This window comes from Danio aesculapii, chromosome 19, assembly GCF_903798145.1.
Source record: "Danio aesculapii chromosome 19, fDanAes4.1, whole genome shotgun sequence".
In the NCBI taxonomy this organism is placed as follows: Eukaryota; Metazoa; Chordata; class Actinopteri; order Cypriniformes; family Danionidae; genus Danio; species Danio aesculapii.
In genome coordinates, this window is record NC_079453.1 from 13,522,210 (window position 1) to 13,538,730 (window position 16,521).

The window sequence follows — 16,521 nt, forward strand, 5'->3', positions numbered from 1 at the left end:
AATGAAAACTAATCCTTTACTTTTCAGCAGATAAGTAATTTAATTACAGTAACTAGTTAGTTTGTAACTAATTACTCCCAACACTGTTCATAACCATAAAAGTCTGTAATGTATATAACAACTAAGTGTTTCTGAAGAAAAACCTTGCTGCCGTGAGATTGGGTTGTTGATAAGTGTTTTAAGTTCTTGTACGCAATAGCTTCTTTGTTTCTTGTTCTATGAACATTCTAGACTAAGTCTGATCCCTTAGAATCTTGTCCCCTGCAAACCACACAATTGAAGGCTCACGTCCGTAGCAATAACCAGAGCTTGACAGTTGCCTGGCAAAGTTTAATATTTAGCTATTTTTAAAAGGTAAGTCTAGAGGGTAATAAAACCCCAAACTTTAATTAGCCGACACAACCAAAGCCAATCAACAGCCTGCAGAGAATGCTTTTGATATAGTGGACGCGGTGTACTTAACCAAATATATAGCATATCCGGACGATTTCACATTCACAGCGCTTATTTCAACACTGCTAAATATGGCTCCAACAACTTTAAGGCAAAAATCAGAAAGGCAGAGTTGATTAAGACACGTTTCTTTACTCATGTACTTATAGAAGTCATATAAATCAATCTTAAAAAGAAAAACAAAACAATCATTTTTTTTGCAAGTTCTAAAAGTATGGGTGCGATTCTTTTTACATCGTTTTTTTTTTTTAACATACTGTGCAGACTTTATTGTAATATACAAATCTGGTTCAGCCATAATATTGATTAGGAGTTCTTATACAACACATTTACAGCTATATGTCCATCTGTGTAATAAACCAACACCAGTAACAGTATTGAAATTGAAGGGCAGAGATGTTTAAGCTTTAGGTATCATCGCTGCCTCATATTTGCTGTTCTACTGCTCTACGGAATCAACAACATGGCATCAACTGTACAATTAAATTTGCAGCTCATCTAAGCGTTCGTCGTTAACATGTGGAGTGACTCGACAACTTGGATAGATTTGAAATGTACAAGACATCTAAAGCCAACGTTATATTACAGTTAGATGTAGAAAAACACTTTTAGTCATCAAACGCCGTTTTTTACACCTCGTCTCAATCCGACAAACTTGTCCAATATGAAATAACCCGGTTTTAATAAGAAACGTAAAGTAGTGTTAGTGCTAGAAATATATCACAAGAATCAAAATTGAATTTTTTATATCACTTATATTATTGTTTTCCCACCCCACCCGTGAGCTCATAAGCCTTCATCATATGCTAAAGGTCTTGGGAATGTTACATTCGTTTTAGCCACTTCATAGTGTATCTAACCCTGCAAACCAACAGAGACGGACCCTATGGGTGCTGTTGAGAGTATCTGACCTTCACGTGGATGGCACTGGGTTTGAGATTGAGAAAATAAATTAAAGAAATGTAAGGGGCAGAGGAAGAATCTTTACTAGGAAAGCTTCCAGATGACAATGCCGATGATGAGCACCACTATGGAAAGGCCCACTGCCAGGAAGCATATCTTCTTACGGGACTTTTGCTACAAAAAGACAGAAATAAAACATTGTCATTTTACTTAAAAAGCATGGGGGTGAAAAATGAGTCCTATTTTGAGTCCAATTACTACTACAAAATTGTTTTGATTTAAATAGTAAGCATATTAAGTGCAAGGCTTTTTAATATGTCGAATAACAAATGTAACGTATTCTTGTTAAAACGTAAAAGGAATTAATAAGCATACTGCATTTTATGTTTTATTGCGTGGCTCTCAGGAATACTTGATTCTGATTGGTCAATCATGACATTCCAAGGTAGGTTCATCCCAAAAAACAACTGCTGAATTTAATAAAACAGGCTCATCTGGGTTCCTCAAATCATCTTGTCTTTTAAGTGATTACATTCATATCCATATAAATGGATATCTTGCATGCTACTGTTCTTGAGGTTTTGGCACCATCTTGTGACCAAATATATAAGAAAGTCATTTTTGTGTCTGTCAGGTTATCATTAAATAATAAAGAGTTAAAATACTACAATTGAGATCAATGTCTTGTGTCTACTGTTTACTTTTGTGGAAAGTAGTCATGTAAAAATTTATAAGATTTACATTATTCCCCATTTACATTTTTTACAATGTCCAGCTGACAAATGGTTAAAACCAAGTGTTTTTTTTTTTTAAATGTGGCATATCATAAAGGTTTTCAATTAATATTAATTTATATTTATTTTGTATTGTGATACTTATTCTTCTTAATATGAAATCAAATGATATATAAACACACAGATATATAAACACACATACAGTTGAAGTCAGAATTATTAGCCCCCATTTATTTTTCCCCCAATTTCTGTTTAAGGGAGTGAAGATTTTTTTCAACACATTTCTAAACATAATAGTTTTAATAACTCATTTCTAATAACATATTTATTTTATCTTTGCCATGATGACAGTAAATAATATTTGACTAGATATTTTTCAAGACACTTCTATACAGCTTAAAGTGACATTTAATGGCTTAACTAGGTTAATTAGGTTAACTAGACAGGTTAGGGTAATTAGGCAAGTTATTGTGTAACGATGGTTTGTTCTGTAGACTATTGAAAAAGAAATATAGCTTAAAGGGGCAAATTTTTTTAATCTTAAGCATAAAACTGCTTTTATTTTAGCTGAAATAAAACAAATAAAACTTTCTCCAGACGAAAAAATATTATCAGACATACTGTGAAAATTTCCTTGCTCTGTTAAACATCACTTAGGAAATATTTAAAAAAGAAAGAAAAATAAAAAAATAAAAAAAATCAAAGGGGGGCTAATAATTCTGACTTCAACTGTCTATACAGTGGGGGAAATAAGTGTTCAACACATCACCATTTTTCTCAGAAAACATATTTCTAAAGGTGCTGCTGACTTGAAATTTTCACCAGATTTTAATAAAGATGTTGATGGCAGCTTAAAGACACCTCTCATATGAATAATGAAGTCACATGAACTGCTCAGGTGTGAGTTTTTTCAGACCTCAGTAGAGTGTAAAAATCTTGATAGTTCTATGGGGTTTGTCCATCCAAACTGATCTTTATTTTGTATTTTCCATTGGATTCAAGTCAGGTGATTGGCTGCGCCATTCTACAGCTTGATTTTCTTTTCCTGAAAGCATTGTTTCCTTGGCTATGTTTTGGATCATTGTCTTGCTAAAATATCCACTTTGGTTTCATCTTCATCATCCTGATGAAGCAGCTAATATTAATTTACACTGACTAAGAGCAGAGGGCTGCTGAATAACTTCTGAGAGATTTCAGCTGCTGTCTGGGCTTTCACTGCCTTTCTACACCTCCCTTTCTTCATGTGTTCAATACTTTTTTCCTGTGTCATTTAATTGTATTACAAATAACCTAATTTGTAAACTAATTAGATTTGTTTTCTTAATCATATATGGGTTTCTTTGGTTGCTACCAACATCCAGGGGAAATTTCAAGTCAACAGCACCTTTAGAAATATGTTTTCTGAGAAAAATGGTGATGCGTTGAATACTTATTTCCTCCATTGTATATAAAATGCATGACACGATTTGGTATATAAACTATTGTTTAAATGTATGACATAATTTTGTAAAAATCTATGATAGTAAATATTAGCACAAAAAACAATTAACGAAAGGGGATGCATTCTAATATACTTAGAAAAAGAGCTGCATCTCACTTTTACTTGTTTTGAGACTGAAAACACTTTTTTTGCATGTTTTATTAATGCATGCTACATGCATGTTTTAGAATCTGCTGTATTGTTGCAAATTTTGATATAAAAAAAACAAATATTCTATGAATCCTCAGTCCCATTTAAAACTCTAATTTACATAACAATATGACATTTTGCTCCCAAACTGACCTAAAAGACTCAGATATGTTGCGTCTAAAAATGACTGTATGAACCATTATAGCTGTGTTTGTGTGATGCTGAAACTCTTACTGTACCTGATATTGTGCGGCTCTCTGAAGCTGCTCAGCTCCTCTCTCCACATGCACTTCTGCACTCTCCACATTAGCCTCTATGCTATCTGTAATCACAGCAAGTCATAATCGCATTTTTACTTACATTTAGTTTATAGATTACAAGCTTAGACAATAGTACATGTTAAGCACTCTCAGTTTTCATAATTAACAATTACTTGTCACATTTTTTTCTGTAAAAATCTGAAATAAACCTGTACTCTTAAAATATGTTACAGAAGAAACTAAGTCTTACAGTATGATTATAGGAGACAAAGCATATAATCCAATATGATGATGACAGACGTACATCACTGCTCAAAAGCCTGATCTATCTGATTTGATGCTTATATTTTAGCATGATTTTACCAAACAATTAAATAAATCAAAAGTATGAATAAGTAAGCATAAGTACACATAATCGTTCATCTTATATTACTAACCGTACAAAAATGTTTTACTTGCTAAAAAAGTATGAACTATTAATCTAACAATAAAGTGTATGTAGTAGATAGTAAACAAAAACTGACTAAAAACATGTACATTATGTTGATAGAGGCATTAATGTGCACCTAATATGATACACAATGTTTAAATTCACAAGATTTTGAACACTGCTAATAACCTAAAGATTTTGCCATCATTTAAATCATCCTCATATTGTTACATACACCTAGAAACTCAAGATTCTTCGCACCAAGCCATCAAAATTAAAGTTTGGTTCAGCTTGAAGCAACTGAAAACTGAAGAATGGACTGCAAATGACTGATTTAACAACATAATAATAAGAATGTTTGCTTAAACGAACCACCAAGCAGTGCCATATTTAAGTGTACTTACCAATCATTTCACCCTGATCATGGATCATCACGGCAAGATCCTTGAAAATTTGATTCACATCCAAAATGTCCGACTGCAATCACAGCACAGGCAGTTAGAAAAATTACAGACCATTATAATCAATGCTGAAAGCAGTACAAGTTTTTTTTTTTACGATCATTTGAATAAGAAGTTCAAAAGTACAACCTTTATGTGAAATAAAAAATTTAAGTAACAATCTGTACTACCATATCGAAGTTCAGTGGTCAGTAAAATTAAGAACATATACACTGACCGGCCACTTTATTAGGTACAACTTACTAGTACTGGGTTGGACCCCTTTTGCCTTCAGAACTGCCTTAATCTTTTGTGGCATAGACTCAACAAGGTACTGGAAATATTCCTCATAGATTTTTGTCCATATTGACCTGATAGCATTAAGCAGTTGCTACAGAGTTATTTCAGAGTACCATATCCCAAAGGTGCTCTATTGGATTAAGGTCTGGGGACAGAGGAGGCCATCTGAGTACAGTGAACTCATTGTCATGTTCAAAAAACCAGTCTGAGATGATTTGCGCTTTATGACATGGCGCGTTATCCTGCTGGAAGTAGCCTTCAGAAGATGGGTACACTGTGGTCATAAAGGGATGGACATGGTCAGCAACAATCCTCGGGTAGGCTCTGGCACGATGCTCAAGTGGTACTAATGGGCCCCAAGTGGCAAGAAAATATCCCCCACACCATTACACCACCACCACCAGCCTGAAGCGTTGATATAAGGCTGGATGGTGCCATGCTTTCATGTTGTTGACCCCTTTTCTGACACTACCATCGGAATGTAGCAGCAGAAATCGAGACTCATCAGACCAGGCAACGTTTTTTCAATCTTCAATTGTCCTATTTTGGTGACCCTGTGTGAATTGTAGCCTCAGTTTCCAGTTCTTAGCTGACAGTTGTGACACCCAGTGTGGTCTTCTTCTGCTGTAGTCCATCCACCACAAGGTTTGACGTGTTGTGCGTTCAGAGATGCTTTTCTGCATACCTCGGGTGTAAGGAGTGATTATTTGAGTTACTGTTGCCTTTCTATCAGCTCAAACCAGTCTGGCCATTCTCCTCTGACATCAACAAGGCATTTGCACGCACAGAACTGTCACTCACTGGACATTTTCTCTTTTTCAGTTGTGTGTGAAAATTCCAGTAGATCAGCAGTTTAAGAAATACTCAGACCAACCCGTCTAGCACCGACAACCATGCTACGTTCAAAGTCACTTAAATCACCTTCTTCCCCATTCTGATGCTCAGTTTGAACTGCAGCAGATCGTCTTTTTTGCTGCCATGTGATTGGTTGATTAAAAATTTGCGATAATAATCAGCTGGACAGGTTTACCTAATAAAGTGGCCAGTGAATGTATATTTACTACATTTCTAAAAAATGTGAAAATTTTACTTATCAAAGAAAGGAGGAAATAAAATTCTACAATACTTCTCTCTGAAAATCATCCTAATATTAATACCACTACTAATAAGAAGACAAATATATATTAAAGAATAATGATGCCTAAAAGTTAGCTTTGTGGTCATAGAAATACACTGCATTGTTAAATATTTGAAATAATATATTGCTGTTTTAAATAAAAAAAAAATACTTAGTAATTCGCAGTAATTTGGATCAAGAAAATGCAGAATTGGTAAGAAAGAAACTTTTTAAACATTTTTTTTAAATCTCAACATTCTAAAAGAAACAGAAATGTGCAAAAAAATTATAATAGAAAGAAGAAGAGGAGAATGTATGAGAATGTAATGAGTGTAACAGGCAGTGCAGGCAGAAACAAAAGAGAAAAAAAGAAACCTCAAGTTGTTGAATGGCGGTTTCTCTTTCTTTAATGAGCTCCAGGTCCTCCTCTGTTATGGCCACGTCTTCTGTCTGAGTGGTGGTCTTGCCCCAATCATCATTACTGCACACACACATGCACACAAACACATGCCTTTAGCTTGAATGCTTTTACTCAGTGCTGGAAGCTCATAAACAGGGATCATGGGACACATACTTATCAAAGGAGACCAGCTGCTCATCGTGACCTCCGTCGTCAGCCTGCAGTAAAACACAACAGAAGAATAATATATAACTTTTTTTTTTAAATAACTGCTTTATCAGGGTTCCCCACTCTTCCCTAACTTTCACTGACTAAAAAACTGAATGTCCATGGCCTATAATGAACAGAAAATCAGGCTTAAATAATTGCTGCCTTACAACCAAGAAAAAAAACTAAACAGAACGGCACTGAAAAATTGTCTGAGAGAATCGCCAAAGGGATGCAGTCACCTCTGGGATATTTGACATGCTAAATATCTGAACCTGTTGACGATTCAAATCATGCCGTGTGAAATGTATTCTGACTGAAAAAAAACATCGGCGATCACCTACAGCAAATGAGAGAGCAGCATCCACTACTATGGGCATCTGCAGGCCAATGGTTGATTGGGAGAGAAGTTAAAAGCGCTTATTTTCGGTCTGTTTGGATCAAAGAAATGGGAGGGTAAACTAGTAGAAATTTGGCAGGAGCACCCGTGTCTGTTTGACGTGTCATGTGAGCAATATGACAACTGCTGACAACTGGGTCGAAAAAGAAAAAAGTTTAGGGGAATTTGTAAATTCCCTTCAAAGCCTGGTGAGCAAAGTAAGTATTAAATTTTCTACCCCACTAAAGGCTTTTTTCTCATTATGTAGTTAATAACAAAAGATATACAACATGATCTCACGTTGTTTTCCTGTCTATTATAAAGTCAAGCACTGTGAACCCTCCTGTCGCCGATCCATCCTACAGTGTAAACACAGCAGCAACTGAATGCTAGCCCAGATAGCCATGCAGTGAGAAAACATCTGTGATGCGTCACAGATGCAGTCTGAACTCGGCATAAGGGAGCATAGTGAGCTTTGATGCTCCTGAGTCCCACAAAGCATTGTGGGACTTTAAAGGGAGCAAATTTTTTAGTGCACTGGAAGCATTGTGCGATTAAGACAGCACTTAAAATGACTACCTGACCAGTGTACTGACTACTGAGGAAGGGAGTTTATTGAAATGCATTCTAAAATAAACTAGGCCTTTAACATGTCATAGGCATTCACAAGTAAACATGGACCTTTTTTGTGTTCTCCAGATCCTCCATAATATGTACTGTATCCTATGCACTTTTGGGAAACAGTTCTATTGAATTATCAGTCATTAAACGGAGAGTTCCTCACCAATTACTCACACTCGGGTGGCCCTAAATGTGCCTTTCTTCTGTTGTACACAAAACAAGATATTCTGAAGAATGTTGAAAAACAGAAGCCATCGACATTCACAGTATGACAAAAATACTATGGAAGTCAACGGCAGCTGCTTTCTTTTTTATGTTCAACAGAAAAAAAAGAGGAGGGTGAGAAAAGGATGACAGAATATTAGTTTTTGGGTGAACGTTATTTAAAGTAAAACATTTTCAATTGGGTGAGAATGCTTGTGTATTGTATGCCAATATGCCACTAAAGGAGATACTTGAATTATTACGGTTAAGCAGATCATGGGAATGTGGAAAATGACATCCCTATTCAGAACTAATGTGGACATCGGAGTGCATCTTACAGAAAGACGAGACCCCGCTCGAGCTCTGGCCACTGACTCCTTCTCTTTCTCCGCGGCTCGACGCTGCACGGCCTGAAAGTTGTTTAGAGCAGCGGAGAAATCATTCATCAGCCGGTCCTTCTGGATCTTCTGCTGTCTCTGTTTAAAAAGAAAAATCAGAAAACATTTGGTAAAAACTGTATACACTACAGGGTTGTTGAATGCTTGATTCTGATTGGCTAATAAACATACTAAAGTGTGCAATTATTTTCCGATAAATGCACAGCCAAACTAGTTCCAGACAGGTCTTCATGTCGTGGCCGCATCATAACCTTTAGTGTGTATTATGGTTTAATAATTTAACAGCCTATCATCAATCATTCCTTCCTTACTTACTTCACGGACTACAACAATAAAAAATAAAGAAATGTGCAAGAAACAAAGACAGGAGCAGTTTGAGGACAAAAACCTGACAAATGTCACTAGGTGTGGTGACTAGGGTTGTAAAAATCCAGAAATTTTCATGGCTGGAAACTGTCCTTATAAATTAATGGGAATATATGTGAATTAATGTAATAGACTGCGAATTTGGTGAATTGAAGGTTAGCCTGTGACAGGGAACTTAATTGTAATTTTAAAAAATATAGTACTGAATAATTCTGGCTAAATCAACCAGTTTTAATGCAATTCTCTACCCTGTATTTTTCTCAAGCCACATGTGCACTGCATGCACAGATATTTTCTTAAATTGTATTTTTTAAACATCAAAATGCACTTGTACTGTACACTTGTGCACCAAAATGTATCGGTCACACCTTATTTTGATGGTCCATTTGTTGAATTTAAGTAACATTGCATCTACATGCCAACTAATTCTTATTAAATTATAAGAGAATAAGTAGACTGTTAGGTTAGGGTTAGTGTAAATTGACATGTACTTGCAAAGTTTCTTATAGTCAGTTAAATGTCTGTTGAATGTCTGTATCAACAGATATTAAGGAGACAGTCTACTAATACGCAAATGGACCATCAAAATAAAGTGTTACCAATTTATTTGCAAAAGTCTAAAGCGAATGGCGCAAAAGCATTAAGGGCGTGTCCGAATCCACTTTTGCTAATATAAAGGATGGAAAAATATGCTTTGCGCCACAGTGCATGGTCTAACACGGTTGTGCTTATTCTCTTAATGAGTTATGGATGTGTTTTGAGCATAACGTGCATTAAACCAATCAGAGTCTCATCTCCCATTCCCTTTAAGAGTCAGTTGCGTCGCACATTTGCTATTTACATGGCGGACTTTGTAAGTGGAAAAACTGAATGTTTCACTAGCAAGGAAACAGATAACAGACTGTATGCAGCATGAGGAATAAGAATGAGCCTTATCAATTCAGCCTCTTTTTCACCTTGTTTTGTCTTTCTCTTTACTTTACTTTTACTCTTTACTTTACTCCTTTACTTTCATGGATAAGGAAACGGTGTTGTACACACTCCACTGAAGACATCCATTAGCCTAAATATTTAATTTTGTTTGTGAAGGGCAAAGATTTGTTTCAAACCTATTTCTAAATGCAGTTCTAATTTTTCAGCAAATGAACAAATGAATAATAATAACGAAAAGTGATCAAAAAAACTGAGTTATATCCAAACACACGTTCTATTCTTAAGCCCCATATGGTGATGCATATGTATCCAAAACTCGTCAGACAAACAAATATAAATATGCATATAATAAATATAATATAATAAATATAATAAATAAAATGGCTAATAATAATAACATTATACAAATCCAAATTGTCATGAATAAACTGTAAAAAGCCCCCTGACATGAAGACATGGAGGCAGTGGTTTTTATTTTTATGTAGTAAATAATAATTTTTGTAACATTTTAATCCTTTGTTTTTTTCATATGTAAAGATATGTGTGTATTGCTGTACATCCTGTGTGTCTTAAGCTTTGAACCTGCATAGGCGCATAACTAACGTGTTCTGTAACACGTCTTGTGCCTTATTGCGCCTGGTGTATGATAGGGACCTAAGAAAGCCCCATTAATTTATGACCATAGTCACTTGAGGGGGAATTCCCCCCAATTTTGCAGCTGCTGAATATCACAAGAATATTAAAGCCACATTCTGTATTTGAACCCCAATACTACATCATTTCAAGTTAGATATTATTTGGGGAAGGGTGTGGAATGTTCATTTTACAGCAAACAATCAACACTTATGCTTTAATGTTGCTAAAGATAATGTTATTTTTTACTATATATTCGTGTGTGAGCATTTCAGCTTATGAACTAAATGTTTATAGTTTGTATATACATTTTTTACATATTCTTCTATATTTAGTCATTTAAATAAATTCTCAACTTGGATTTTCAACTTGGAATATTTCTTAAATTTAAGAAAGACAAAGTTTCCAAATTTTCAGAGAATTTTTTTGGAAATTTACCAGAAATATTCCACCCCTTTGCAACCCTAGTGGTAACCAGTGAAATAACATACTGCAGTCCATCGAATGACTAAAAAGATAATGCACACCAAAGTGAAATGGCATGTTAAAGAAGAAGATTCAGACAACATAAGATACAGGGCTGTTGAATGCTTCATTCTGATTGGCTGATGGGCGTTCTAAGGTGTGCAATTATTTTTAGATAAATTAACAAGTAAAACAAGTTCCTGTCAGGTCTTCATGCCATGGCCGCATCATACCCATGCATTACTGGCTAATAATACAATAGCTGGTAGTCAATTATTATTATTGCTCATTTACTTCACAGACTACACAGTCAAAAAGAGAAAAAAAAAAGTTTTAGAGTAGATCCAACACACAGGAGCGATTTGAGGACAAAAACCTGACTGTGGAATAATTGTCTCCGGTCCACTGAATTATTAAAAAATACTGCACACCTGAGATGTAATGCCATGTTTAAGCAGAAGATTTAGACAACATGTTATAAAAACTTGAACAGCACCTACAACTGACAATCTTGTTTTATTTGCTTTTGATTCATGTTAACACTTTGAAGGTTAGGAATTAAAACTGCGACTACAAAAGTACCTGTTCGGAGAGGGAGACGGGCAATGAGAGTGAGCCGAGGTCCTTCAGGTGTTTGTTGGTCTCTTTTGCCAGCTGGTTTGTGTAGTGCTGCATCTGCTTACTGTAAACATATCACACATGCTGAGCATGAATGAGCAAAAGAGAAAAAGTGTACAGCCAAGGGTGAAATCAAGGGTGAAACACACTTACAGTCTCTCCCGCAGGCCACCGGTGTCTTGTTTTGTGCCCAGTTGGTTGACCAAGCCCTTGATTAGAGCAGCTAATGGAGAAAAAACATAAAAACATACTAATTTCAGTATCTGTAAAATCAAAACAGCAAACAGATATGGATAATACTGTAAATATCATGACCAAGTGTCTAAACCATAGTACTACGCCACAAAAAAAAACAAAAAAAAAAACAAGAAATAATATTCTGTATAGGAAAAAAGCATCACAAATTGATACTAAAATAACATGAATGTTATTAAGAATAAAGTTTAACAGTTAATAAATAATTTTATTAATAATTGTTTTTAATAATTGTAATAATTATAGGCGACGCAGTGGTGCAGTAGGTAGTGCTGTCACCTCACAGCAAGAAGGTCGCTGGTTCGAGCCTCGGCTGGGTCAGTTGGCGTTTCTGTGTGGAGTTTGCATGTTCTCCCCGCGTTCGCGTGGGTTTCCTCCGGGTGCTCCGGTTTCCCCCACATGTGGTATAGGTGAATTGGGTAGGCTAAATTGTCTGTAGTGTATGTGTGTGAATGAGTGTGTATAGATTGTTCACAGAGATGGGTTGCAGCTGGAAGGGCTCATTAAGCTGTGGCGACCCCTGATGAATAAAGGGACTAAGCCGAAAAGAAAATAAATGAATGTATTAATTATTAAATTGAATTATTAAATAATTAAATCAAAATGACAATCAAGACATTTTAATAATATTCTACACATGGTTGGTTCCATTTTGGATTAAGTAACTGAGTATTAGCCTAAAATTGATATTTTCCATCACAGAATTGTACAACAATAATTGTGAACAATTATTAAAAATTTTTAAAGCATTTTCTATAAATTTTTTGTTTTTAAAATATGTGAATATATATATATATATATATATATATATATATATATATATATATATATATAAACTGTAATATTAATAGGCATGGGATGATAACTGGTTTCAAGGTTTACTGCGATTTGGAAAAGTTTTAAAAAAAACGCAAAAATGTTCTGTTATACCGTTCCTAAGGTATATGCAAATTTTAATGACTATTTCATTTATTTTTTAGGGCAACAGTATCTTTAGCAAAAGAACCCTCCAAATCAAAAATGTCAATTTATTCATCTTATCCATGCCAATCATAATTATTGTGACCATCTGATAGTGTCTAGTATTTGTATTAGCTATCTGCAACCAGTTATGTGAGGGCAGATGCAGACACTCACTGTTCTGTGTGATCTTCTGAATATTGGAGCTGCATGTCTGAATGAGGCTGCTGAAGTCTTTCGGCGAAGCGCGTTGATCTGTCCTCCCATACGACATGACTGCAGGAGAATCTGTTGGACGTCTCAGGAGAAAGGGTGGAGCAAACTACAGCAGGAAGCCTACCAGTGCCTGAAAATGCTGAGAGCAGAGAAACACTTTGTCAGAAGATATACAAGACATGAAAAAAAAAACTGAAAGAACTGAATTCTGGCTTTGTGGCATTAATGTGGCTTTGTGTGATTTGTCAAGTCACTAAACAGCTATTTAAGTAAACGCATGTGCTGTGAGTTTCAGAGTGAACAGCTTGCACACAATATATGTAAGAAAGGGAAGCTCTTATCAGCAACAGACAAGCTATAAGGGATGTTTCCTAAAGAATAGAAATCTATATAGTAAATTAAAGTGTCATAAATATTACTAGTGCAATCTTAGAATAGTAATCAGGCATATTTTATTACTATAGTAACTTATTAATAGTTTGAATTAGTTTTATTTTTCGTTTTGTTCCTAAATTAAAATTTTGGTCATTTTGTTGCGTTTCAGATTTTTACTATCTTATATATCCATTCAATTCATTAAACTTTACTGTTGTACTGTTCTTTAGACACAGGCTCAACAACAAAACATAAATACACAAAAAAAAAAAAAAAAACAATGGCAGAGGGAATAAATGTCTTCTTGTACTTAGCCTGTTTTTGCTAGAAGGGACATTATACCATCTACCAGATGTAAGTAACTTAACGGAACCGTGTAAAGGATAGGAAAAGTCTGCCACAATAGTGGAGGAGTTTTTTTTTTTTGTTGCTGCTATAAATAAATCAGTGAGAGCTGTTTGTCTGTCACCAATTATTTTAATTGCTACGTTTACCAACCTTAAAAGTTTATTTTTGCATTTAACAGAGAGGGAGTTAAATCAGGCTACAATAACCAAAGGACAGACTCAATACGTGATTTAAATTCGGCAATCAAAATGTCCTTCTCAATATCAAAACTTCTTTTCTCAACAAACTCAACCGCTGCTAAGGCTTTTTAAAAACATTCTCTGAGTGTTTATCAAAAGAGAATTCCACACCAAAATATTTAAAAGAACTCACCAGTTCAACTTTCTCCCCATTAATTAGCAAAGGGTCACATGTTTTTTTTTGGTTGTCCCACAACACATTTCTTACGTCTTACAAATATTAAGCTCCAAGGAATTCTCTGTTGTCCAACTTGTGATAAAATTGACAAAATTTAGATAATTATCCATTAACTGAGTTTCCTCACACATCCCAGCAATGACATATCACCTGCATACTTGATAAGTGTCAGATTGTCATAAGTTTAAGTTAAACACCAAATTCTCAGAATATATATAAACGAATACATGCTGTGGTCGATCCCCCAAGAAACTATTGATCCACAAAATAAGCGTTTGGTGTACTTGCAGATCTTCTAATTGCTTGAAATCAAAAGAATATCTATATACTTTTAATGTTTATATAGTACTTTTTTGTTTTCTAAAAAAGGACATATTAAATGTTCTACTGATTAATTTTATCAATGTATTATTAATACAAAAAATACTTTTTTAAAAAAATGAAATCAACATGATTTTACAATTAAACTGTAACAACTGAATTATATTGTTTTCCTAAATATTTGTTTAAATTACATAGTAAAAGACTAAATCAATTTTATTTTCTTATTTAAAGTATTTTTATATGTTTATTTAGATATAAATAAATAATGTTAATGTTATTTTAACAAGAAAATTTAATAATTGTATTTTACATTAAAGTTTTTGAAATTACATTGACTATATAAAAATACTAAAAACTAAATTAGAAATAGGGCTGCACAATACTGGAAAAAACTAGCATTGCGATGTTTTTATTTTTTATTTTTCGATAGATACTGCGATATGAATACAATTTCACTAGATGACTTAATATCTCTATTTGGAAAGAATTTAGAATGTTTGATCGATTGGGACGATTCTGCAGTGGGAGGGCATCTCCATACAATCAAATAAACAATCTATAAATTTCCCAGACACATTTTCGTTGTGGTCTGTGATATTTGCAGTGCATTTCTGTATTTGCATGTGTTGTGAGTATTTTCATGCATAATCTATAAATCTGATTTTTTTTTTTTTAAAGATACAACAACAATAAAGTATTTTATCATTTCCCGAGTCTAATAGTATTCAAGTACAGTAATTGAATGATAAAAAAGAATTCAATAAAATGAATTAGTCACAAATAGTCACAAGTGGTACAATTCCTTATGTCTAAATGCTTTTAACATCATTTTACAATTCCAGGCATCAAAAACGCATGCAAATGATAAATTATAATACAAACTCAACATTGGAAACAATCACATTGTGACATCGATGCTGAAAGAATATATTGGGCAGCATAATTAGAAACATTATTTGGTATTTAACAGTGCCATATTACAAATCAATTAAGTTTTTTTTTTTTTTGTATACAAATACAAAATCAATAATCATCATATTACCACCATACTGATCGATAATTAAAAAAAAAATTGTACTTGCACTTTCTGTTCTCATTACAAACACCTTTGACTTCAAGTTTAAATACCAGGTGTAATGCCACCTTACATGTCCTCTGATGATTAGATAACCAGATAAACACATGATCATGGCACTAAACAGCTCAGATAACACTTCCAATCAAGGGAATGTGGAGAAAAAATATATAGGGTTGAGTGTGCACTTTAAAGACCATATACTGTAGCGCACACTGACGAGAGCACTTACAGTGATGGTGAGCTAAAGATTAATGATTCAGTACTTAACTGAGTCTCGCACATGCGTAAAACACATAAACACAGTCAAGCTACTTACTCATATTACAGTGACAACATGTTTACGTCACTCACTTCAGTTAAACCTGCACTAAAATGATTATATACGACAGATAGAGAGTGGTTTACGTAAGATTATTCCATAAATACTTTCATAACGTAGGCAAATAACTAGACAGTACTATATAGAGCACTAAAAGAGACTGTACTAACAATTAATGGTTGTCAGTTTATTAGTACACATGAGTTTGAACTTTTCTGATAAATGTAATGAACACAAGTTATAAAAAGGAACTGTCACAACTGACCCTGGAGTAATGAATGCTAAGCTACTGAGCTAACTTACTAAACACTCTTACCATGCAAAATACAGCGGAAACTATTGTTAACTAATAAAAGAAGTATGTTTAAATTAATAAAGCTCAACAGGCTAGCTTTCCGAAAAGTACAACAGCAAACTACAATGCACTGAAAATCGCTTTAAAACACAAAACAACACCCGTTAAGTGTTAGCACAAAATAAAAATGACACAAAACACGCCGCATTAAACTATCGGCTAGTAACATTGTCTGACATTTATATAGTATTTCATATGAACTGCGAACATATATCAACCCAGTCATCACGCTGTTATTCTTCATTCTTACAAATAAATTTATAGACCTTACTTGAGCTCGGGGCCGCTCCTTACTCGGGACTTCCGTTCTGATGCACTTTCTATTTCCGCTAAGGGGCAGAGCTATCAAGAGCATGTGACAGCCGACAGCTCAAAAATGCACG

At 34.4% G+C, this 16,521-nt stretch overlaps 1 protein-coding gene across 2 annotated transcripts; it reads right to left on the reverse strand.

The window, feature by feature from the left end:
* Positions 1-565: 565 nt before the first annotated feature.
* On the reverse strand, positions 566-16,463 carry stx12 (syntaxin 12). 2 transcript variants are annotated; one of them, XM_056480239.1, is made up of 10 exons: positions 16,410-16,463; positions 12,884-13,061; positions 11,645-11,714; positions 11,456-11,555; positions 8,417-8,554; positions 6,842-6,885; positions 6,643-6,748; positions 4,815-4,887; positions 3,960-4,042; positions 566-1,530 (listed from the first exon to the last, which is right to left on the reverse strand). In XM_056480239.1, the coding sequence occupies exons 2-10, from the start codon at positions 12,978-12,980 to the stop codon at positions 1,441-1,443; spliced, it is 801 nt and encodes a 266-aa protein (XP_056336214.1). In that variant the 5' UTR covers positions 12,981-13,061; positions 16,410-16,463; the 3' UTR covers positions 566-1,440. The 2 variants fall into 2 exon arrangements, with proteins under 2 accessions (XP_056336214.1, XP_056336215.1); XM_056480240.1 differs by having other exon boundaries at positions 16,405-16,460.
* Positions 16,464-16,521: the final 58 nt, after the last annotated feature.

Coding starts and splice junctions, on each gene's coding strand:
- stx12 (XM_056480239.1), bottom strand. CDS start 12,980: ATGTCGTATGGGAGGACAGATCAACGCGCTTCGCCGAAAGACTTCAGC. Junction 11,556..11,644: donor GGTGGCCTGCGGGAGAGACT/GTAAGTGTGTTT, acceptor ATATGTTTACAG/TAAGCAGATGCAGCACTACA. Junction 6,749..6,841: donor CAGCTGGTCTCCTTTGATAA/GTATGTGTCCCA, acceptor GTGTGTGTGCAG/TAATGATGATTGGGGCAAGA.